This window comes from Aedes aegypti, chromosome 3, assembly GCF_002204515.2.
Source record: "Aedes aegypti strain LVP_AGWG chromosome 3, AaegL5.0 Primary Assembly, whole genome shotgun sequence".
In the NCBI taxonomy this organism is placed as follows: domain Eukaryota; kingdom Metazoa; phylum Arthropoda; class Insecta; order Diptera; family Culicidae; genus Aedes; species Aedes aegypti.
In genome coordinates this window covers 153235902-153259416 of record NC_035109.1, presented here as the reverse complement: position 1 = coordinate 153259416, position 23515 = coordinate 153235902, and the positions used below count along the sequence as shown (strand labels likewise).

At 36.4% G+C, this 23515-nt stretch overlaps 1 protein-coding gene across 2 annotated transcripts; it reads left to right on the top strand.

Annotated features, from left to right (window-relative positions):
• Positions 1-316: 316 nt before the first annotated feature.
• On the top strand, positions 317-22770 carry LOC5577949. Of its 2 annotated transcripts, none has more exons than XM_021850449.1 (12): positions 317-1037; positions 1320-1553; positions 1609-1682; positions 1948-2036; positions 2096-2337; positions 12997-13344; positions 13768-14319; positions 14387-14614; positions 14676-14764; positions 18671-18759; positions 21491-21729; positions 22034-22770. In XM_021850449.1, exons 1-12 carry the CDS (start codon positions 356-358, stop codon positions 22387-22389), a joined length of 3222 nt encoding a protein of 1073 aa, XP_021706141.1. In that variant the 5' UTR covers positions 317-355; the 3' UTR covers positions 22390-22770. The 2 variants fall into 2 exon arrangements, with proteins under 2 accessions (XP_021706141.1, XP_001663622.2); XM_001663572.2 differs by having other exon boundaries at positions 318-1037; positions 14390-14614.
• The last annotated feature ends 745 nt before the right edge of the window (positions 22771-23515 follow it).

Genomic DNA, 23515 nt, shown 5'->3' with positions numbered 1-23515 from the left:
ACTACGCCGCTATTAACTTTGCAATAGTCGTTTGAGGAGACGCGTTAGATAACCGCAGCGGTAAACGTGCAGCTATTCATCGAGACCAAGCTGAGGGGCGTGGGTTCGAGGATTTTTTCTTGACCTCCCAGGGCATAGAGCATTGGTGTCTGCCACACGATATACAAATGCAAAAATGGTTTTTTAGCAAAAAAGAAAGCTCTCAGTCAATAATTGTGGCAGTTCTCATAAGCAAGCTGAGCAGTAGGCTCTTTACCAGTTGGGACGTAACGCCAGCAAAAAAGAAGAAGAAGAATAGTATTTTGATTGGGAATCTGATCACTTGCAGTTCTGTTTGCGACGCAGTTGCTTCGAGATGAACATCTTAGTGCAGTTTCTGGTGTTCAGTATTTTGTGTTCTATTCAATTTTATCCTTCCAAAGCATTCTATCAGTGTGGCATCCGGCAACATGGTTTCCTCCCTCTAGTCCACCAGGGATGGGCGGTGGAAGAGGGCCAATGGCCATGGCATACGGCCGTGTTCCATAAGATCGAAGGTGTTGGGTTTCAGTACAAGTGTGGTGCAACTTTGGTGAACGAGAGACACGTTCTGACGGCAGCGCATTGCGTAGTAAAACGACTTTCTAAGAATGCACTACCGACTGTATTGCACGAGATCGAACTGCACTTCGGTCAGCACAATCTATCGAAGGTGACTGACAACGTTGTGATTCGTGACGTTAGCAAGGCTCACGTTCACCCGGAATATGCAACGCACAAGAATGACATAGCCGTGCTGGTGCTTCGGCTGCCGGTGGAATACTTCGAATACGTTATTCCCATTTGTTTGGTCCAAAATGTGGGCCGCGACTTGAGGGAGTTGGAAGGCCAACGTGGTTGGATCACCGGATGGGGAAAGACGGAGAATGGGACCATTTCGGAGATTCTCCGAACATCATCGCTACCCATAGTTGATCATGTGCAGTGTCTTAAAAACGATCGATTGCTGTTTGGAAACATTTTGGACGAGAATGTGTTCTGCGCCGGATATCGGAACGGTAACAACTTTTGTTATACAATGTTGATATAGATAAAATCGTTGCATTAGCCAAAGATTTAAGTTTTAAACAAATATATTGTAGTTTCATAAAAATATGAAATTTTCAGAAAAAAACCCTGTTCATGAAATATTACCTGTAAATCATGAAGATACATAATTTTGCGAACTTCTCAAAAACTGCATACAATGTTCATATTTGAATATGAGATCGTCATACCCCACCTTCTCCTACAGTACATTTTTGTTATAACAAATTAATGCTTTTCTTTAAAAAAATCAGGAACTAGTCCGGGCCCTGGAGACAGTGGTGGTGGGCTGTACGTAAGTGATGGCGATCGTTGGGTACTCCGAGGGATTGTTTCCTTCGGAAAGGCGAACGAGTTGAAGAAGGGCGTTGACCCGTACAAGTATACCGTGTTTGTCAACGTCCAGCAGTATCTGACGTGGATCAAGGAAATTGCTGCAGAAAGTGAACCGCAAAGGGACAGAAGGCAGAAGCGGATTAGCGAAAGCGGTTCTTATTACCTTCAGAGATAATATTTAACGATTTATCATCCCGACAATTTCAGAATGCGAGAGATTCCACGGTTTGTCCAAGAAACGAAGGAATGGAGATTGCCTTAACAATAGACATCCACATAATGTAAGAATAATCAAAATTTAGAGCTTACTTTAACCCGTATATTCCCAGGACGATCTTACTATGTCAAAATTGTTGTAACTTAGTGATTTTTAAAAATTGTGGTTACAATTGTTTTTAATTAATAACACTATAGAACGTGTTCTTGCTGCTACTTTGGGAAAATTTCCCGTTCAAAAACGGCTTTATCACATTTAAACTTTAATTTACAGTTTAGCATATTAAGATCGTCCTGGGTATTTACCGGTTTATCATTATTTTGCGTTAGGTGATGATCCTCCAGCTTGATGGAAAGTTATTGTGCAACGGTGTCTTAGTGGATGAAAACTATGTCGTCACCACCTGCAATTGCGTACGGTGAGTGAGAATATACTTAGAAATTAAATTCAGTCATACCTAAACCGATAAGTTCTCAGTCCAGCACATACATATCAACCGGCGAAGGTACGGATAGAAGCATATGGAGAAGTGGCCATTTCGGAAATGTTTTGCCATCCGCAATATATCGACAAGAAGACGCAGAACGATTTGGCGATTATCAAGTTGGCAAGAGCTGTTACGCTTTCCAGCAGCTTGATTCCTGCTTGTTTGGCCAACAATTGGACAGAAAATCTGTACGATATCCTTCTGCAGAGCACGTTTGTACACGAGGGGCAAGGTAGGTTGATTTTTATATAAAAAAAAGTTGCACGTTACCAGAACAGACAATGCGAAGTTGTCGTGAGTCATGAGAATAGAGATCATCAAAAACCCTTGATAAATTTCTTCATGCTCACTAGGAGGGTTCGAATTTCGTTCTGATTGAATTTCTTTCAATAAGAACATGTTCTCATCTTATAATCCTCATGATATGATTTTCCCGCAACATACAGTTTTCAATTCAAATTTCTCATCAAAGTAGTCTATGAAACACTTTTAGAACTTTGAAAAATGCGTAATTTGGTGAGTGAAGAAACTCGCTATCTCCTTTCGTTTAGGAGTTATTGTTGTTTTTTCTCTCAAAAACATGCCAAATTTCATTGTGAATATCTCTGATTGGGGCAGACATAAAAAATATCTTTTGGCATTCAAGACAAAATAAAATTGTATATTATACAAGGGGTGGATCACTTCTTCAGTGTACACTGCCGTGAATCGCAAGTCAGACCCATCTGTAAAAAGTAGGCATTGAGAAAATGGGCTGTGAAGTTTCGGAAATCGTTTTTCATACGAATATTCAAAAAATTCCAGAAGATTGGAACATGTTCATATCTTAATGAAACTTTCGCAATTTGCTTTTCACTACGATATCTTTCTGAGAAAAATACAGTTGGATTCCGTTTTTGGCAACAAAGTCGAAATTTTCAGTTGTCAAAAACGGAACCGTGCCGAAATCGGAACCCTTATTTTAAATTTTATTTTTCAACTATTGGTTTTGAAAACATCATTAGAATGTTATTACATCATCCTTGTGGAACCATATGGCATCAAGACTTTAGAACGGTTCACTTCGAAGCAGTTTTCCGTAATATTGTACTATGCTATGAATCTATAGCGCCGTGATGTTAATTGTGACAAACGCTCTACATACTTACTTTTTACGCCTCAATGTCTTTAAGGATTTTCAGAAGCTTTATGTACACTATTTGTATAAGTGGACCATGTAAAATCAATAACCGCAAAAGTCACCTTTATATAAGAACTGAGCATTTTCCTAAAACTGTGTAAGAATACGAAAAAAAATTTAATACTGTTTTCATACAAAGACGTATTTACAAAACAAATGCGCTGGGTATTGTACAACGGCATGAGTTTTTTTTTATTTAATGAACAATGAAAATCAGTTTAACTTTAAGGCTTTAGCGTAAAATTTTACAATATTCGGTAAGTTAAGAATACTCTCCTTTAATTTATGTTTCTGATAAAGTAAAGCATTTCATAATTAATGGTTGACTGCAATCAAAAGGGCAAGCATAAACAACTAATCAAAAAAAGTAATCTACAAGAAAACGCTAGGGCTCTGAAGCATTTTGTTAGGAATATTGCTGCGATATTTCCGAAAATTCTCAAGTCTTCAATAAAAATTTTCAAAAATTCATTATTCTTAGGCTACCACTAGCACTCCTCAAATTTCTCTGGAAACCTTTCCAAAATCTACAAGATTTTGTCAGAAATATTCAAAATACCACTACAAATTCACATTATCCAGCTAGGAATTACCAGGATGCCATAGAAAACTTGAGAGCTTATTAGGAATCACAAAATTTCGGACTTAATCCTCAATAACCAATTATATATTCTCAGGATTCCGCAAGAAACCCTCAGTGTTCGCTAGGAATCTGCAGACATTCTCAAGAATCCGTTAAAATTTCTGAGAAGTCCCTTATGAACTAAGAACTCCCTAAGGATTCTCCAGGGTTCCGTTAGGAAATTCATAGTCCCAGCTCGCAAGGAACATTTTAATTATATTGAGACCCGTATCCTTGATTAAAAATCTTGTATAAAACACATCTCTTAACAAATCTAATGTCTTAGAGGATCTCCAACAAATAGGGAAAGAAGCTCGCAGAAAGATTAATATACACATTAAAACCACAAACAAAATACTCTCAATCGTTTTTATTGCACGCTTCAAAGATATTTGAGAGAATAAAGTTTAGTTTGGACTGTGTTTGCATTCGTTTTGTGTCGGTATTGAATGAAACATTGGAATTCTTAAAAAATAATTTACAATATAGTAAAATATATACTTTTTTATGGATTATATGTTGACACTTCTGCAATTCACTAGAATAACGCAATTTATTTAATGAAATTCCTCAAAAATTATGAGCACGACATTTTGCTTTATTTGCATCTATTACTGCGGTTTGTTGTTCATACGCAATGATTGTAACTCCATAATAATAAGAACAGTGAGCTAAAAATATGAGACAAAATTTAAAGTGTGAGTCACAGACTTTTTGTTGCCCTTATGTGCTTTTGTTTTGTTCAAACAAACTGTTCCAAATCTGAAGAGAAACCAACTGGCAGACTTTAGTGGGCTGGTCACTCAGTATGAATGCCTAAGATATTAATCTCTAGTTGAGATGCTGGTGAAGATTAATGGCCTCATGAAACGCTGCGAATGCATGACCAATGACCATTCTGAAGTAAATTAGCACGTACTGGAGCTCTTAGTAGTTAATGATATTTGGAGGAAAATCGACGAAAATAGAGCTCTAGAATGCAATCGGTGCGTATTTTACCTGCCATTCAGATAAATAAAGCAACAGACATGATAATACTTACAAAAAATTACAAATTTTTATGGTATTCAAAAATGTTGCCAAAAACGGATCCATTTTGTTGCCAAAATCGGGGGGGGTGCCAAAAATGGAGCATGCCAAAAACGGAGCATGCCAAAAACGGAATCCCACTGTATAAAGAAAATCAAAGATCGGCTAATTTTTGTGCTATTCGAGGTGGAAATCTGTAATGGGACTGATATGCGGTTACTTTTCATTATGGGACAATTTGACTTGCTGTTTTTTCCTATTTTTTCCGAACAAATCATATTATCTCATTGATGTAGCTGAAAAAGCATAGGAAGATATGTTGAAAACTGAACTCAACTCAATTTTGACGAAAATGCAGATGGGACTGACTTGCGATTCACGGCAGTACATCTAATGTACATTTATTTGCATCAAATGCATTTTTTCAACATTCCCATCAACTTAGCTTTGACTTTAACAACACCAATTTGTCAACGTATCCTTCTATAGCAACGCATGATTGTTTGTTGTGAATGTTTCAAAATGGTAGGTTCTTTCTGATTGAAATTCATTGCTAATCCCCAATTATTTTAGATTATCGAGCAAGAGCCTATTGAACCAGAAAATACCATTTCAATTCGCATTTGATGCCTTATCATCACGTAAAAATCTGATCATTGAGGCATTGTGTTAAGGAATTCTGAAATCATGAACTTTGTCTTGCTTCCATGCGGATAGAAATCTAAATGCTTGCAAGCAGGAGTAGTAAGAAACCCATTTGCGGGAAGACCACAGTCTGTTAGGCGACTTGCAGCGATAGAACCTGGGTCATCAACATTTGTACTTGATTGGGCGGACAAAATTTCAGTGGACCCAACACCCACCTGGATAAAAAATAACAAGAAAAAATAGATCGAAAATAAATAATTGAAATGAATGTTTTTCTTTTCCTTTATTCAACAAGTTTTTGTGTTTATTAGGCGGGCGGATTGAACATATTAAGAACATTATTTAAAAGATACGGTATTCATCAAAATTTCAACTAAGTCAGAGATTCGCAATCCCCCGGTTGGGAAACGTGCGCTGGCTTCTTTACGCTTGCTCCTGTGGGAAAAATATACCTTGCCTGATTTTGTACAGTCAGTACTGTATCTGTAACAGGTCATAACAGGTGGAATCCGTTGACTCTGAAATGAAGCATTGACACAATCTGGAATAATACGGAGACTTATTTTCTTTTTTAAATCAGACGCTCACACAAGATGAATCATCGAAGATATTTTGTTCAAACCAGATTCAGAACATTGTTTCACAAGTATTTGATTTCGATAACCAAACGTCTATAATCTGGAAGTATTACGGATCCTATTGTAGATCATCTCTTGGAAAGAGAAATATCTCTTCCCGATTCCAGGAATAACAAATTTGACACTTTGACAAGGACAACACCAATACGTTTGAGCATGCCATGATTTGCGAATTTGCTGAAAACGTGCATTTAAATGCATTTGAATGCATCATATTTCTTCGATACATTAAGTGCATCAGAAGTGATCCACCCCTTGATATTATATCAAAAAATTACAGATGTGTTATTTTTGTAACTCTAATAAAACGTCTTGAAAGTCAAATATTTTTTATCACAAAAACCTTAATAACTTTTGAACTAAAATAAATATCAACAATCTTTTTGCATGAAAATTTGCGTTTTATTAAGTTCTAAAAGTAGTTCATAGACGACTTTGACGAGAAAATAATATTAAAAAACTAGAGTTGAAAAACTTATTTTTGTTGGACCACCCCGCGATGATTAGGAAAAAATGCTCTAGATTGGTCAAATTTTGAGCTACAGAAAAACTTTTTTAGCAGAGTTGATCAAAATTTCAAGTTCTACCGCTTTGCCTAAGAGCATATACCAGTATTTTTGCAAATAAAAAAGTTGATTATATGATATGTGTGATATTGTGGACCACCCTAGTTTCAAATGACACAGTATGAAAGCTTACATTTTAAGAAACAATTTTGTATAAGATCATTTTTGTCTAAAATTTCATTTTCATGCTCAAAATGCAAAATAATAAAGAAATACATACTATGAAAATCTTCAAAATAGTTTTAAAGCCCTATCTTTCTTATATTCAGATTTCTCGTCAAAGCGGTCTATGAACGATTTTAAGAACTTAACAAAACGCTAATTTTCATGCAAAAAATATTGATGAAATCTATTTTAGTTCAAAAGTTATTAAAGTTTTTCTGCTAAAAATCCTTTGTTTTTCAAGGCATTTTATTAGAGTTACAAAAATAACACATCTGTAATTGTTTGATATAATATACAATTTTATTTTGTCAAAATATCTTTTGACGGCATTCAACGTCAAAAGATATTTTTTTAAATTTGCCCCAATCAGAGATATTCACAATCAAAATAGGCATGTTTTTGAGAGAAAAACAACAATAACTTCTAAACGGAAGAAGATAGCGAGTTTCTTCACTCACCAAATTACGCCTTTTTCAAAGCTCTCAAAGTGTTTCATAGACTACTTTTATGAGAAATTTGAATTGAAAACTCTAGAGCCAGAAAACCAGTTTTGTTCGGACCACCCTATGTCACTGCAGGAAAAAAGCTCTAAATCGGTCAATTTAAGAGATACAAAAAAACTTTTTTTGGCAAAGTTGCTTGAAATTGAATGGTCTATAAGATGGTCTATAACTTTGCTGAAGCATGTTTAATATAATTTCTACAAATAAGAAAGTTAGTTACACAATTTCTATGAAAATGTGGTCCACCCTTATTTTCAATAACACCAAACAAAGGGCTTAACTAATACAAACAACTTTGTAGAAGACCGTTTTTGTCTAATGTTTCATTCTAAAGCTCAAAATGCATCTTTCCGCGTAAAACTGATTTCTGGGCCACTGTGCACTGCGGTATATCAACATTTTCAGATAATCACATACCGTGGATATTTCTTCCAAGGCACAATATAAGTAGATCTGAGTAATGGATCATTGAAGGCAACTCTTACAGCACTCACCGTATCAAAACAGCGGCACCACTGTATATAGGTCAGGAGAAGTGGATGAACTTGTCATTCATTTACTTGTCTACTTTTTCTCTGCTATAAATTCACTCTAGGTGAACCACTTCCCCTGGCCTATGAGCCTATGTATAGGGCAGAGGAAGTGGTTCACCTAGAGTGAATTTATAGCAAAGAAAAAGTAGATTTTGTATGAAAATTGACAGGAAAATGAATGACAAGTTCATCCACTTCTCCTGGCCTATGCTAAAAAACGTTTGACTTTTACTGTGCCCCCATAGAAATCTCTCAATCAACAACTAAATGAAGAAATTAATTTAAATGCCATAAGGGCAACTTCACCGGTGGTTCATTTTTTGTTCCAAATTTTTATCAAAAATGGTCCTATCAAAATTAAATAGACCAGTAAAAATAGACCAAACTGCACGCATATGCACCGGTTGTTGTATTGTTTTCGAGGTTTTCGATCCATTTCGGATGTGAGCAACAAAAACAAACAAACAGTATTGAACCCGCGAAAATCTAAAGTTTATTGCCGGAAGCTAGAATGTTTCACCTGATATTTGATAAGAGGAAGAATTGCTGCTGTGAAAGAATTTATGGATGAACTTCGGAGCAATTCCTGGTTGAACTCTGGAGGAACTTCCGAGGAATCGCTTGATGAAATCCATGAGAATTTCGGGAAGAAAGGAATTCCTGGAGAAACTCCGGATGGATTTCTCGTAGGATCTAGGAAAATTCTCGAAGAAACTTCAGAAGAATTCCTAGGTGATTCCGGAGTATTTCTGAGCAATTACTGAAGAATTCCTGAAAAAATTCGATGAAATTCCTGAAGGAACAATGACGGAAATTTGAAAGAATTACCGGTGGAGCTCCAAAGAATCTTAAGAAAATCCATGTGGAACTCTGAAGAAGTTCTTGGAGGATCTCCAAAAAATCCTCGAGGAACTCCAAAGGATTTGCTGGAGGATCTGCTGAATATTTCTTTGAGAAACTCCGGAGAAATTCCTGAAGAAACTATGGAGGACATCCCGGAGGTACTCTGCATAAATTTCTGGAGCATATTCAAAATAATTCCTAGAAGAACTCCAGGCATTTGGAAATGAAAAATTGGAATGCCCGGAGTAACTCTGAAGGATTTCTCGCAGGAACTCTGGAGAAATTCCCAGCAGAGCTCCGGAGGATCTCCAGATGAAGTCCTGAAGTATTGCTAGAGGCACTACGAAGGAATTGCTGGAGAAACTCGTAAAAATATTCTCGGAGGAATGCCCGAGGAAACTCTGAAGGAATCCTTCGAGCAACTCTTAATTCTGGAATTTCTGGAGCAACTCAGGAGGAGTTATTGATGAAGCTCCGAAAGAATTCCCGGAGGAACTCTGAAAGAGTTTCTGGAGAAACTCTGAAGGAATTTCCGGAGGAATTTTGAAGGGTTTCCAGAAGGAACTCTGATCCTAGAGAAACTCCAAAGGAATTCTTGGAAGAACTCTGGAGCAATTCTTGGAGAAACTCCGGAGGCGTTTCTGGTGGAGCTCCGGGGTTACTGCTTGAGGAACTCCGGAGAAGCGCCTGGAGAAACTATGGAGGATATTCGAAAGAATTCCCAATTGATCTCCGGAAGAACTTTCCGCGCAAATGCTTGGAGACTCTAGAGAAAATTGTGGAAAAACTCTGTAAGAATTCCTGTTGGAAATTGAGAAGAAGTTCCGAGAAATTTCTGGATGAAATCCAGAGGAATTGCCGGAGGAAATTAAGAATAATTTGTGGAAGAACTTTTGAAAGTCCTAGAGGAACTCTGAACTGCCCATAACTGCATATTTGTAACATTCGACAAAAGTAGGCATTGAGTAAATGGGATACCAAGTTTGCATTTTATTGCAGTATGGGAGGACACTAAAATTTCAAAAAATCACTAAGAATTCAAAAGTGATTATTTGAGGCTGAAATTTTGTACAACTCATGTCGCATATTGGGTGAACAGTAAGAAAATAATTCTGATAGAAATTTCGTTGCTACTGCATTATGAGGCTCATGTTAAATCTCAATGTGACTGTCATGCGGTTACAATTGCCAATGTGACAAAACAACTTGGTGTTTTTTCGAATTTTCTAGAACAATCTCACAGATTTCAGTTAGTTGATCGAAAGTATTTGTCATTTGATGGCTCTCCCCGGTATTAACTCGAAATTGTCAAAAATATCGAATGTGACAAATATGCAGTTGAGGGATTACACAAGGAACTCCGGAGGAAATCTAGAAATAAATCACGGAGGAAATCTGAAGGAATTTCACGAGGAACTCCGAAGAAATTCCATGAGGAACTCTTGTAGGACTTTCTAAGAAATTCCTACAGGGACTTCAAGGAATTGCCGAAGGAATAACTTTTAAAGAAACTCCGGAGAAATTCCTGATGGAACCATTGAGGGAATGAATCCTGAAGGAAGTTCTCCAAAGATATTCCTGAAGGAGCTCGGAGAAAATTTCTGGAGGAAATCTGAGAAATTGCTGGAGGAACTCTGAAAGATTTCCTGGAGAATCCATGAAGGAAGGAAATCCAATGGAATTCCCGGTGGAGCTCCGAACGGATTCTCGTAGTAACAACAGTAGAATGAGAAAATCTTAAAGGAAAACCGCGGAGAAATATCTGGAGAAATTCTTGGCGGAAATCGTTAGAGGAAGGATATCCTCGGATGAATTCACGGAGCAAATTTCTGGTGGAATTCCCGGAGGGATTCCCGGAAAATTTTTGAAAGAAACCTTCGCAGGAACTCCTGATGGAAACCCCATCAAAAATTCCAGAGGGAAATCCCCGGATGAATATCTGGAGAAATACTTGGTGGAAATCTCAAAAGGAATTCCTGGGTGAAATCTCCGGAGGAATTTCTAGACGGAATCCCGTAGGAATTGCTGTAAGAAATCTCCGCATAAATTTCTGGAAGAAATCCAAGGAGTAATTTCTGGTGGGAATCCCATGTAAAATTCCTGGTGGAATTCCCCGAAGGACTTTTTGGAATAAATCCTGGTGCAAATTTTAAGAGGCAGTCCAGGGAGAATTCCCCGGTGGAATTTCTGGAGCAAATCCCCGGAGGGATTCCTCGTGGAAATCCAAATTGAAATTCCTGTAGAAATTCCCTGGAATAAACCCCGAAAAAAATTCTGGAAGAAATCGTTAGAGGAATTTGTGGAGGAAATCCCCTGAGAAATTCCTGGAGGAAATCCCCGGAAGAATTTCTTGGACAAAATCCAGCAAATTTCCGAAGTAATTCCTGGACGAAGTTCCTGGTGCAAGTCCCCGGAGGAATTCTCTGAAAAATCCCCGAACGAATTCCTGGAGAAAATCCAGAAAGATTCTTTTTGATGAAAACCCGGAGGAATTAGAAAATTCCCTTTGGAATTCTTAGGTAAAATCCCCGGAATAATTTTTGTAAAATATCTTCGGAAGAATTTCTGAAGAAAATCTTCGGAGGAATTGATGGGACAAATCTCGGAATCAGGAATTTCTGGACGAAATTTTTGCAGATATTCCTGATGCGAATCCCCAGAAAAATTCCTGGGTTCTTGGAAATCCCCTATGATTTTTTAGAAAAAAAAAATCATCGGATAAATTTCTTAATGAAATCTATGAAGGAAATCTTCAAAAATATATATGAATGAAATCCCCTGGGAAATCCATAAAGAATTCTCAGAAAAGTTTTTGGGGGATATATCCGAAGGAATCCCTAGAAAAAATCCTGGTGGAAATATCCGGATAAACCCCGAAGGAATATCTGGAGAAAATCTTTGGAGTTATTTCTAAATGATTTTATTGACAAAATCCCCAGAGGAATTCCTTGACGAAACCCATGAAGGAATTGCTATTGGAAATACTCTGGGGAATAAATGGAGGAAATCCCCGGAGGAGTGTTTGGAAAACAGAATCTCCGGAGAAATGCCCGGAACAAATTTCTGGAGGAATTCCTGGAGGACATTCCATGGAAAAAATCCTGATGCAAATTCCAAGAAACACTCCTGGTGGAAATCCCCGAATAAATTCTCTGAATAAATCCAAAAAATTTTCTGGAGAAATTTCATAATAGAATCCCCGGAGGAATTCATGCTGCAAATCCCTAGAAATATTCTCGGAGGAAATCCTCGAAAGATTTCTCTGAAAAATAATATGATAAACTTACAGGAGATATTCCTCCTGGATGAAATCCCAGGAGCAATTTCTGAAGAAGATACATACCCGAAGGGATTCCTGGTGCACAAATCCGGTATGATTCGTGCAGTAAATCCCCGGAAGAATGTCGGAAAGAAACCCCCAGAGTAATTCCTGGAGGAAATCAAAGGATGAATTCCTGGTGAAAATCCTGACACATGTGTCAAACCAGATTTGGAACAGCTAAAATCTTGGTCCAAATCTGGCCAAAAATGGAACTGCCTGTTCGACAAAAAATAGACCAGAAAACTGGTATAAAATAAAATTGGAACATCATTCGCAACACCGGTGCAAGCTCCATTTTTTGACATGGTCCAAAATATTGGACCAAACCAGTGATTTAGACAAACGGTGAAGTTGCCCTAAGTATTGTTTAACCCCTCTACTAGCAGCTCTATATTTTACCGTAAGGAAAAAAAATTCAAATCGCGATTATTTTTTTGTTAATCAATATTTTTGCACTATATTTTTCTCAAGTTCTCAAAAAACTCTTCTTGTTATTCGATATCGATCATTTGTCATCTGGATCCGCAGATATTTTTTTGATAAATTTACCAAAAACAAAATGGCCGCCAATGACATTATATATAGAGAATGTCGGTCCCTCAAGGAACATCGAAATAGCTTTAAAACCATATCACCAATGATAAATATCGCCACAGATTCTTAAACTAGAATCTTTTTTTGAGAACTTGTGAAAAAAAAATTCCAAAAATATTTAGAAATAATAAAATAATAGCGATTTGAATATATATTTATTTTTTTTTTTTTTTTTGTAAAAAAATGGAGCTGCTGGTAACCCCTCTACTCTAATTTAAAAAAAAACTTATTAGTTTAAACCATTTCAGACCTAATAATCTTGTACGAATCGGACGAGAACAGGATCACCACCACCGGGAAGTGCGAGTCTTGGTTTGAATACTGGAAGGTGGGCGGATTCAACCACGACAATGCACTGTGTGTTACAAATTCCGATCCCTTGAGGCGTGCTTCATACGGTCCACGTGCTTCAACTGGCGATGCTCTCCAGTCGAGCAATAGGCGGTCCTGCATGTTTACAGTAGTGGGAATCAAGTCCAGGAGTTCGGACAAATATTACACGAGGAACAGTGATTTTCCTACGATTGATGTTTACGCTAGAATTTCCCATCATTTGGATTGGATTGAGGAGTCAGTCTGGAATGGGCAGCCTAGAGGTGAGTGATGTTCAAATGTGCAGCATTATTTCTACCCAGAGCAATATCAGATCTGCTGGTTGTTGTATGCTGTATGTTTGTTATATTGTGTTCATAATGTTCAGTTGTAACTATTGATCAAGTCAGCATCTTGATTATCTCTCTTATTTGACTTTACATTGTGGTCTCAGTGATATTCAGGTGTTCGTCAAAGTGCTGCTTTCACATTTCGATCACCATTCATTCATTTAACAAAACGCTCAGATTCAAATCGCTGCACATCCAGTTCACTTCAGGTTGTCTTTGTGGAATGTATAGAGCTTGTAATACAACTAATACAACTGCTTGAGATAGCCACATTATCCTTGTACTCGTCAACTTCATGATTAGTCCACAGTCTTTCGCATAACTTTCAGATTAGAAAACTTATTCTTTTTGAACCAGATGTCGTATGTGGAGTCGATTACAAATGGGATAAGTTATGGCACGTCGCCATTTTTCAAAGGAATATTACCGGGAATGGTTTCGATTTTAGCTGCAGTGCTACCTTAATTAGCGCCAAGCATGTGATAACAACGGCTAGCTGTCTAGTGAACCAGACCACGGGACGCCCATTAGCAGATGACACCTTTGAGCTAAAAGTTGGTCTGGAACAAATGTCACAGCCTACTGCCTATACACAGACTCGATATGTCAGCGAAGTTCATGTTCATCCGGAATCTGCCGTCAATGATATAGGGATACTGGTCACCACATGGCCTTTCAGAATTACTCAAGATGTGAAGCCTATTTGTCTAAGTCCCGCCAAGGACGCCAATATTTGGAACGCGGATGGAGAAATCAGTGGATGGGAAACGATTGAGACCGGCATTCCAAAAGATATACGTAGAAGTGAACGCATTGGTATTCTCGATTATCAGACGTGCTCCAAGGCATCCTTGGATCTCTCTGGATACCGTCTTCCTGCAAACATGTTTTGTTCCGATTACCCTAAAGGTGGGATATATTTGTCATTTAAATACCTTAAAATCTTAAGTTATTGTTTTTTTCTCTTTACAATAAGAAGGAAAGTTCCATATAGCGGATCATGGCTCCGGTTTGTACTATAATAGCTTTGGTGAAAAAAGTTATTGGTCTCTAGTGGGAATCGTTTCATCGGAGATGAAGGGTAATGGAACCGAAAGATATACCCTGTTTGTCAATGTTCAACAGTACGCCGCATGGATCGATAAAATTTTGCGCCAAAGTGAGCCTCGTCCGGAGAAGAGCTCTCCGAGGATCAGCGAAAAAGGTATTTGTGGATAACGAAATTATTCATTGAAACTTAAGTTAATTTTGGTTTCAAATTTTAGAATGTGAACGATTTGGCCAGCTATCGAGAAAGCACAATGGAGTCTGTGAAAATGATGGAAACAGCACTAATAACAATTATCCACATATTGTAAGTTATGGCAGTAACAGGGATAAAATGTTTTCTTCACGTCGGACGACATTTTTAGCGGGTTTCACTTTTTATCAAAAAAAAATACTTTTTTAGTACTTTTGGAAATTTATTACAATCCGATTTGAAAATGGTGTCCGAATGTTGATTTGGATTGCCTGTAAAATCAGGCTCAAGTTCTACAGTAAACTTTCCCTTACAAGGTATTGAAGCGACAATCTGTCGAGTTAAACAGGACTTCGAGATAGAGGTGGAGAATTCAGAAGTTAATGTAGAGAAACTAATCTCAGCGATCAGGATTTGCATCGAAATGGAAGTAGTAGTTTGCACAACAAGTAGTAGAATGATGATTTTTGCAGCACGCGAATCAAACAGCTGAGATTTCGGTTATTTTTCAATTCCGAATCTCGGTACATATGTTACCGAGATTTCGGCAAACCTATTTTTTACCAAGATCTCGGCGAACATTACTGAGATTCGGTAGACTGTTAGATGTGTTCTTTGATCAGCTAAAAAGCTAAAACATGTTTATTAGTACAATTATTTCTTACTTATAGGATCTACTCACAATTTCGGTAACATATGTTAGATGTTCGCTGGTTGGAAAATAATCCAACTAAAAAGCACTCAAATGTCAAACTGACTTTGACGTCTTAGTACCGTCGCATTGAAGTCTCCATATATAGAACAAATGCGTATGTATTTGTGCGTTTCGTGACGGTTTGCTCTCCAGATGCGTTAGTGTGGAGCATTTTCACCAGCAGTCAGTCGTTCCAACTAACGGGTCGGATTCGCTAGATGGAAGGCAGTCGTGCTCCAACCAGCGAACCCCCGCTGTATTTCAACCTAAACCCAAATCATAGCTTAATTCTAGTGAATTTGTGGCTTATGCTAAAGGTAATTTAATTCTATGGAAATTGTTCGAATTTATATTATCTTTAAAATATTTGTGTAGTTGAACTTAATTCTATTTGACATTTATAAGGTTTAATCACCGCATGACTTTATTATTATGAAAATTTATTGGCTTTTTTCGGTGAATGCAATACCTATACTCATAGTGAAAGGGAGTAACGAAAGTAATGAAATGACAAGATGGATAGAATCGCAAGCGATTCATACAGACCAAACGACATAACTAAGACCAGACGCAGAGCAAGTATGAAAGTTGGAACTAAACGTAAGTGATATTAGACAATAATCAGACATGAAACATTGCATCAAACGTACAAACATATATCAAACATGAAACATAAATTGTGTAGACAGAAAATTTAAATTAGATGCTTTTTGAGGAAAAAATAATCATCCAGTCAGAAGCCAAACCAGCGAAATTGGTTGTTCTTATTTCCGGGATTATTATTGCGGAATTTCCCGAATTGTTTGGCAATCCCCAACAGTAGACGAGATCTCGGTGAAAGTTTTACCGATATTCGGCAAATAATAAATTCGTCCAAAATTTGATGATCTGCACTTCACATCAAAATCTCAAAAACCGGAGAGAATGTGAAACCAAAATAAATGTAAACATGTGATTTTGGCCTAATCTTGAGCGTTTGGTTCTAAAATTGGGACAGGGCTTTAGGACCCTATTCTAAATGAAATACTATAGGCGCAGATAACAGATGTTTATGCTGTTTAACTGAAACTGAACTGATGTTTAACTGAAACACGCTGAAATCACAAGCGCCGCAACACAACGTATTGCGTCAAACAGTGGTGAACATCAGTAGTTTGAAATATTTCACATTCACCACTGACGTCGTCATGGGAACTTGGCGATGAGAGCAACCTAAATTGATAAAGTAGAAAAGCATAATGAAAAAGAGAATAAACGAGTAATTATTTTATCAAAAAGATGGTTGGATGTTCGCTGGTTGGAAAATATTCCAACTAAAAAGCATTCGAATGTCAAGAGTAGATATCAAACTGACTTTGACGTCTGAGCACCGTCGCATTGAAGTCTCCATATATAGAACAAATGTGTCCCAAGGGGATTTTTTTTTTATTTCCGTACGGGTTTGGGCCGAAAGGTCTCAGATTTTCATGAAACTTTTTCCACAGGCAGGCCTCATGAATATATGAATAAAAAAAAATTGAGAAAAATTCAGGGTCGCCTATTTTCCCGGAAAACTCAGTTGGAAATTTTTTGTTTTCCCCTGACACTACTTACTTTGAAAAATCATAACTCAAGAACGAAGCATCATAGAAACAAAGTTTTTTCATGAAAATGAAAGCAAATTTTCTCAGGAATAAAATAAATAACTAGAAACAGTTTTCCACGAAATTTTCCACCGTTGACAAAATTCGTAAAGAAAAGCCGGAAAAACTATGCTCCAACTTGTGGAAAATTTTCAAAAAAATATTTTTGAGAAGATAATTTCATAAGTTTTAATCGCTGAAATTTTTGAAATGTACTTTTTTTTCGTTTTTGAGTTATGGCCCATTTTATGGAAAATGACCATATAAGCCTTTTCTTTGAAAACCCATTTTTCAATCGAAGCATCGGAAAAACAAAGATTTTTTATCAAAGCAATTGCAAATTTTCTAAAACATCTGAAAAAAAGATATGGGATTGGTTTTAATGAAGTATAAGTCGGAATGGATGATATTTTTCATAAAAAATTACACTGCTAAAAAAAACTGTTTCTGCCTCAATTTTTCATTACACTGAAAAGGGATTCTTTCTTTTCTGTGGAACAAATAAGGTTATTATTATTATTATTTTTATTTATTCAATTATTCAAACACGTGAGAACCTTGATTCAATACATACGAATCCTTCCCATAAACACTTGTGACATGGATTCCAACATGCACGGTGATGATAAGCATTATTTGTCTCCAATTTTACTTGTGTTGTTGAAAACTGTGAAACCCATCCAACCATACCGAACCAAGAACCATATTTTTCAATTTTTGTTCAGCCAGAGTGAACTGAGTGCTTCATATTGTTCAATGAAATCCAATTACATCGTTAATTTTGGATGATTTACTAGTATATTTAATCTCGGTGTACTTATTGAACACTGTTAATCGCATGTGAGAGGTAAAAAAAATAAAATTATCGTCCGCGATAAACTAGAACAGGAAAAGACTTTAAAGTAAAATATCTCGGAATATAGATTTTGGCACTTGGTGCGGTTTAGCAGAACCCCGACCAAATAAGATTATTGTTATTTTTTTTAATTTTATTTATTCAATTATTCAGTATATAATTTACATTTTCATCTTAATACTATTTATTTTTTCAACCGGGAAGATTGTCTTTGGTTGCTAACACCAGAAGATTTTCGTTTCTTTGTATTATTGAGAACAAAGCATGCTGTATTTTCTTGGTTTTCTAGAAATCCCGTAAAACGATGGATGTCATATTTGAATCTTCCATAAGGTCCCATTTATCCGTATGATCGATAAGAATCAATGCTCGTTTAAGTCTTTCAGCTGATTCAGCTAGACGGCACCTCAAAATTAGTAAGGGAAAAGCACTAATTCTTGTAGTTCCCATTTTCGGATTTTCATACAAAGTAGGCTTAAAATCGTATGAGCGGGTCGAAAACTAGTGCTGGGTCGAAAATTGTTGCTCTTCACCTATGGCCTAATAGTTCAGACAAACAGACGTCACCCTCTGATCATTGTCCATCGACCACCTTTTAAACGGTCGATTCAAATTTATTGTAGGTAGTGAATCCACCACCCGTAGCGCTCGCATCGTTTTTGTTCGTGTTTGACGTTTACACACTACCGTCATCTGTTGGCCCATCGGCCAAACAAACCGATTTCAGCATTGGGCGTACGTGTTCTCTCGACTATGGTTTCCATCGCGTTTTGTTCTAAGTGTTACGTCTGTTTATCTGTGCTATTAGTATTATCCCGAAGCTTCTATAATTATTTTTATTTCAACAGGTTTCTCTGCTTGACGAAGACCAAAACGTCGTATGTTTGGGTGCTCTGGTAAAAGAAGATCGCGTATTAACAGCTTGCAAATGCGTACGGTAGGATATGAATGATATTATGGCCAAAAATCTCGAAATTAAAAGCTGGTCATCACAATGGTCGACTTGTACCCCTACTCACGGTATCGAAGGCACTAAACTGAAGAAATAGTTGACCATCGTTTCTGATTTTATATTAAGCTTTCTGGTAGAGTATGAAACCAGAATAAAAAGTGCACTTTTGAACCATGGGCACTTTCCATATAGACAGGCGTCCAAAAATATGTTTGCTATCTCATGTCATATGTATGAGTTTTGTGATTCAAATTTGATGTTTTGTTTTCAAAATATTGATTTTTCTTACAAGTTATGCATATAGGCTACTTATGCGATAAACGTTGCAAATATCATTTTAAATATAAGAACTTACATAGTTATGATGGCATGTACCGTTTTGTGATGTTCAATTCGATCCTCAAACAATCGTTTGCTGTTATTGAAGGAAAATTTGTCAGAAATATTGACAAAAATCAATGAGTTTTAAATGAAAAAAAAAACAAATATGTGCAGCTCAATTCATTATGATCCTTCAGGTTATATCCTAAAATATCCTTGGGAATAAATTAAAGCCAGGGACAACATATGACAAAAAAGTTTGGATGTGTAATGTTTCGAAGGGGCTTTAGCCGAGTGGTTAGAGTCCGCGGCTACAAAGCAAAGCCATGCTGTAGGTTCGATTCCCGGTCGGTCCAGGATCTTTTCGTAATGGAAATTTCCTCGACTTCCCTAAGCATAGAGTACCATCGTACCTATACATGATATACGAATGCGAAAATGGCATCTTTGGCGAAGAAAGCTCTCAGTTAATAACTGTGGAAGTGCTCATAAGAACACTAAGCTGAGACTCTGTCCCAGTGAGGACATAATGCCAAAAAAAAGTAGAAATGTAATGTTTCGGTAAAAAATCAAATATATTTGGTTCAGTTTAGTTCTTATTTTGATTTATTTTTTTCTAAGATAGCTTTTTAAGTAAGCTTTCAAACAGTGCATAAAGATGTGTATAAATATTACGATTATGCAGTATATTCTATGCAACGTATACCTTGTGTTAGCAATTAAATCTAGTTTTGTTATACTGCGTCTAAGAAACTACATAAGATCTTGCTCTGGTAGGATAATTGTAATGTACAGTAGATTGGACCATGGAATAAAACGTATATTTTTCGATAAAAACGACATGCGCTGTTTTTGGTGGAAAGATCGCCTCTACTTTAGTCGATTTGTCAAATTTCGGCTTTTTATTTCATCAAAAAGTCATATAAATAATTAACCCTCTAATACCCAAATTTTTATTTTCGATTTAAGTATTATTTTTCGTTATATAAAATCGTTCTAAACACGTTTTGGGCATTTATTTATTTTTATTCGCGAATTTTTAAATTTTGATTTTTGATTTTTATAATTTTTATTTTTGAACATCCCTAGCTTTTTTCATTTTTCTTGAAGCTTTTTCTAGTTGTTGATTTTTAGAAATAATAAAAATTTTAATTGTTACGGTATTTTGAAAAAGATTAAATTTTTAATTTTTTTTTCGGAGCGTATTTTATTTTCCATGTAACTAACGAAAAACAGGTTTGAAATGATTTTAATACCACCTGGCTCTTCGTTTGTGATAGGTTAATCGTAGAAAAATATAAAAGGTACGATTTTTTATATTACACGTTAAATGAACCCCAAGCATTTGTAGGTTATATAAGAATGCAATTTTTCAAACAATTTCTAAAAATACAAAAAAGTTTCAAAAGTCATAAAAAACTTTTCTTATATGCGTGTTATGAGTCAAGGTATAAGCCAAAAATAAAATCATTTTGATTTCCGAGCTACGAAAAAAAACACAAAATTCCAAAGTGTACCCCGTCTAAAGGCGGGGTTGGGTATTAGAGGGTTAAGTTCTCGCAAAAAAAAATGCTCTCTTGCTCTAGTAGTTGCTGTCGTGTTTCAGTAGTGGATCATCTCAAGGAAGCATTTTTTTAAATAGATATAAAAAATGAAGAAATGTCCCAGAGATGATCTTTATGCTTCATTCAGAAGATTTTAGTTTCTGGTACGAAGGAAACATTTTCAACCTGTGTAAAAATCAACTATTTTGTTTAAAACTCCTTATATCATTCCCAAACGTCTACTACTGTCCAGTAGTTCCACTAGCTCCAGAGCACTAGCGCTACTACTAGAGCACGTGTACCAAAAGTGGCTGAAGCGATTTTATGTTCAAAAAATAATTTTATCACACTTTTTATATTTTTCCCATATAGTTTCTTTTGAAGCCAAAAGATCTCTGTTTAGGCTTTTCTTTATTAAGTTATGATTTTTTATTGCTTAGGTAATCTACTAATGGCACCGGCACCCTATATATACATAGGAATATTTTAATATAAGTGTTTACTATGAAATTATGTACAAAAAGAACCTATCAGAATGAGTCATTTTTCGACTATTGGCCACCTGGGCAATCATAGTTTATTTCTAGAGACTTCCTTCGTGAGATTAGTGCGTTTGAAATTTTGGTTCAATATTGGAAGTTGGATTTCAAGCTATTTTATTTTGGCTTTGTGCACTAGAAGAAAGCTTCAAATAATAAGATCAGAAGCGTTGGTCTACTATTTCTTTAGTTTAGTGCCTTCAGAATCGTCAATAGTAGCACAAGTCGGGCATCGCGACGGCCATCTGTGAATCCCGAATTGTCTCGCTTTAAAAATTATACTGATTATATACAAACGTACACTATACACAGTGGCGCATTTCGACCAACAAAAGTTGGACTCAACATTGACAGCAGTGTGGACATCACGGATGTAATATGCCATCCAGGGTATAGCAGCTCCATCGAGTCTCATCATGATATAGCTATCGTCAAATTGAGAACTGCTGTTGAGTTGTCCAGCCAAGTAATACCGACCTGCTTGGCGAATTATGATACAGAAAATCTTGAGGACGCCGTATTGCAGACCAGCTTATACAGGAATGTTAAAGGTAAGTTATGCTGAATAAATGTTGTATAATTCAAAAAAATCTGATATCTTATACACAGACAACCAGACGTCACACTCTCATTATTGTCCATCGACCACACGTTCTCTCGACTATGATTTTGATTGCAATTTGTTCTAAGTGCTACGTCTGTTTGTCTGTGTTATTACCTCAATATGCTATATTCCCATCTTGCATATGTTTCATTTATGAAACATTTATAGAATGAGCAATCAAGTTTTCTGAAACTTATAATGAATCTTAAATTTCTTCAATATTGATAAAAATTTCTGTCTAATATTTACAGAAAACCCGAAGGAGACCACCCCCTACGCAACATATGAATATATCGGCAGTGCGGAGGAATGTGAAAGAACCACCGCACCTAACAACACAGAAAAATATTCATTCCTACCCGGTCAGTTTTGTGTGATCAGCCCGGGATCGTACGCTGGTGCGAACATCGAATTCAACGACGCAGTGGTGCAGTCAATTGACAATAGAATCTGTCAATTCACAGTGATCGGAATAGCAAGCGCTGCAATCAACCACAATGATAACACCGGCCGAAGGCCTGAGCTCGCTGCTATTGTTAATCGTGTGGCCTACTATCTGAACTGGATTGAGCAAGTTGTTTGGGATGAGAAGGCAGCGCTGTTGTGACGGAAAGACTAACGAAACAGTAGAATGTAGTAGAAATATTTTCAAAATTTCAAACGTCATCACCATCATACATGATATGACATTATTAATACTCTAATAACAACTTTTTTTCAATTTTATGAACTTTTTGTAGCTCGGATATCAGAACGATTTTAATGTTGGCTAATAAACAGGATCAGACCCCGCATCACGAAAGGTTTTGATTGCTTTTAAAACATTTCTGTATTTTCTTGTTACCGTACTTTTTTAATGCGTAATCCATAAATTTCATTATATGTTTTCACATCCAACCTATCATAAATTCACTCCAAATAATATTATGGAAGAAATAGCTGTGGATATACTATATTTTGGAAGAATAAACACAATTTCCATTTTTTATGTACCGTTTTGACTCATATTCCGAACACTTAAGGCCAACAGTGACTTCTAATGCATCATATAGGCATAAATAAAATGATATTTGTTAAAATTGTAATTTATCCGCCAAGCCTAACTGTTAGTTGTTGGGTGTGCCGATGAAATTGTTTGTTTGAACTTGTTTAGTATTGTTTTTACGCAAAAGTATGGTACAACATTTTGATTAAAATGCCAAACACTGTGTTCATTCTGTCTCATATCCCGAATACCTTGATTCAAATTCCGAACAGCATGAATAAATCGTATGTAAATGAATAGTTTCGCAAATAAATTTATCTGAACTAGTTTTACTAGTCTCGAACTAGAAAATCGTCACTACTCCCAAGGCATAAAGTAGATTTGAATACGTTAAAAATGAATTGCAATTGACTGCCATTTCGTTGTAATTTGTTGACATATTTCAGCGCAACATTTCAATCAAATCGTCACACAAAAAACCGAGTGTTCGGAATATGAGTCTGTTCGGAATTTGAGACAAAACGGTGTACCGTAATAATTTTCCGAAATCTTCCGTCCAATCAACAATCATCCACTCAAATCCTGCAATTATTATGTTCTTATCCGTTTCTACTAAGCACTGCTATAAATGGTATACCTATGAGCCGCTTAAGGTGAAACTCCTTTGAATCCACTAATAACTGTATAAAAGTAGTGGTTCACAAAAAATATTCTCTTATTTGTTGGTAATAGTGAAATTATAATTGAT

Excerpts from the sequence above, each read along its gene's own strand:
- LOC5577949 (XM_021850449.1), top strand. The coding sequence starts at position 356 with ATGAACATCTTAGTGCAGTTTCTGGTGTTCAGTATTTTGTGTTCTATT. Across the intron at positions 2,037-2,095 it reads ACCACCTGCAATTGCGTACG|TCCAGCACATACATATCAAC; the intron begins GTGAGTGAGAAT and ends ATAAGTTCTCAG. Across the intron at positions 18,760-21,490 it reads ACAGCTTGCAAATGCGTACG|TGGCGCATTTCGACCAACAA; the intron begins GTAGGATATGAA and ends CACTATACACAG.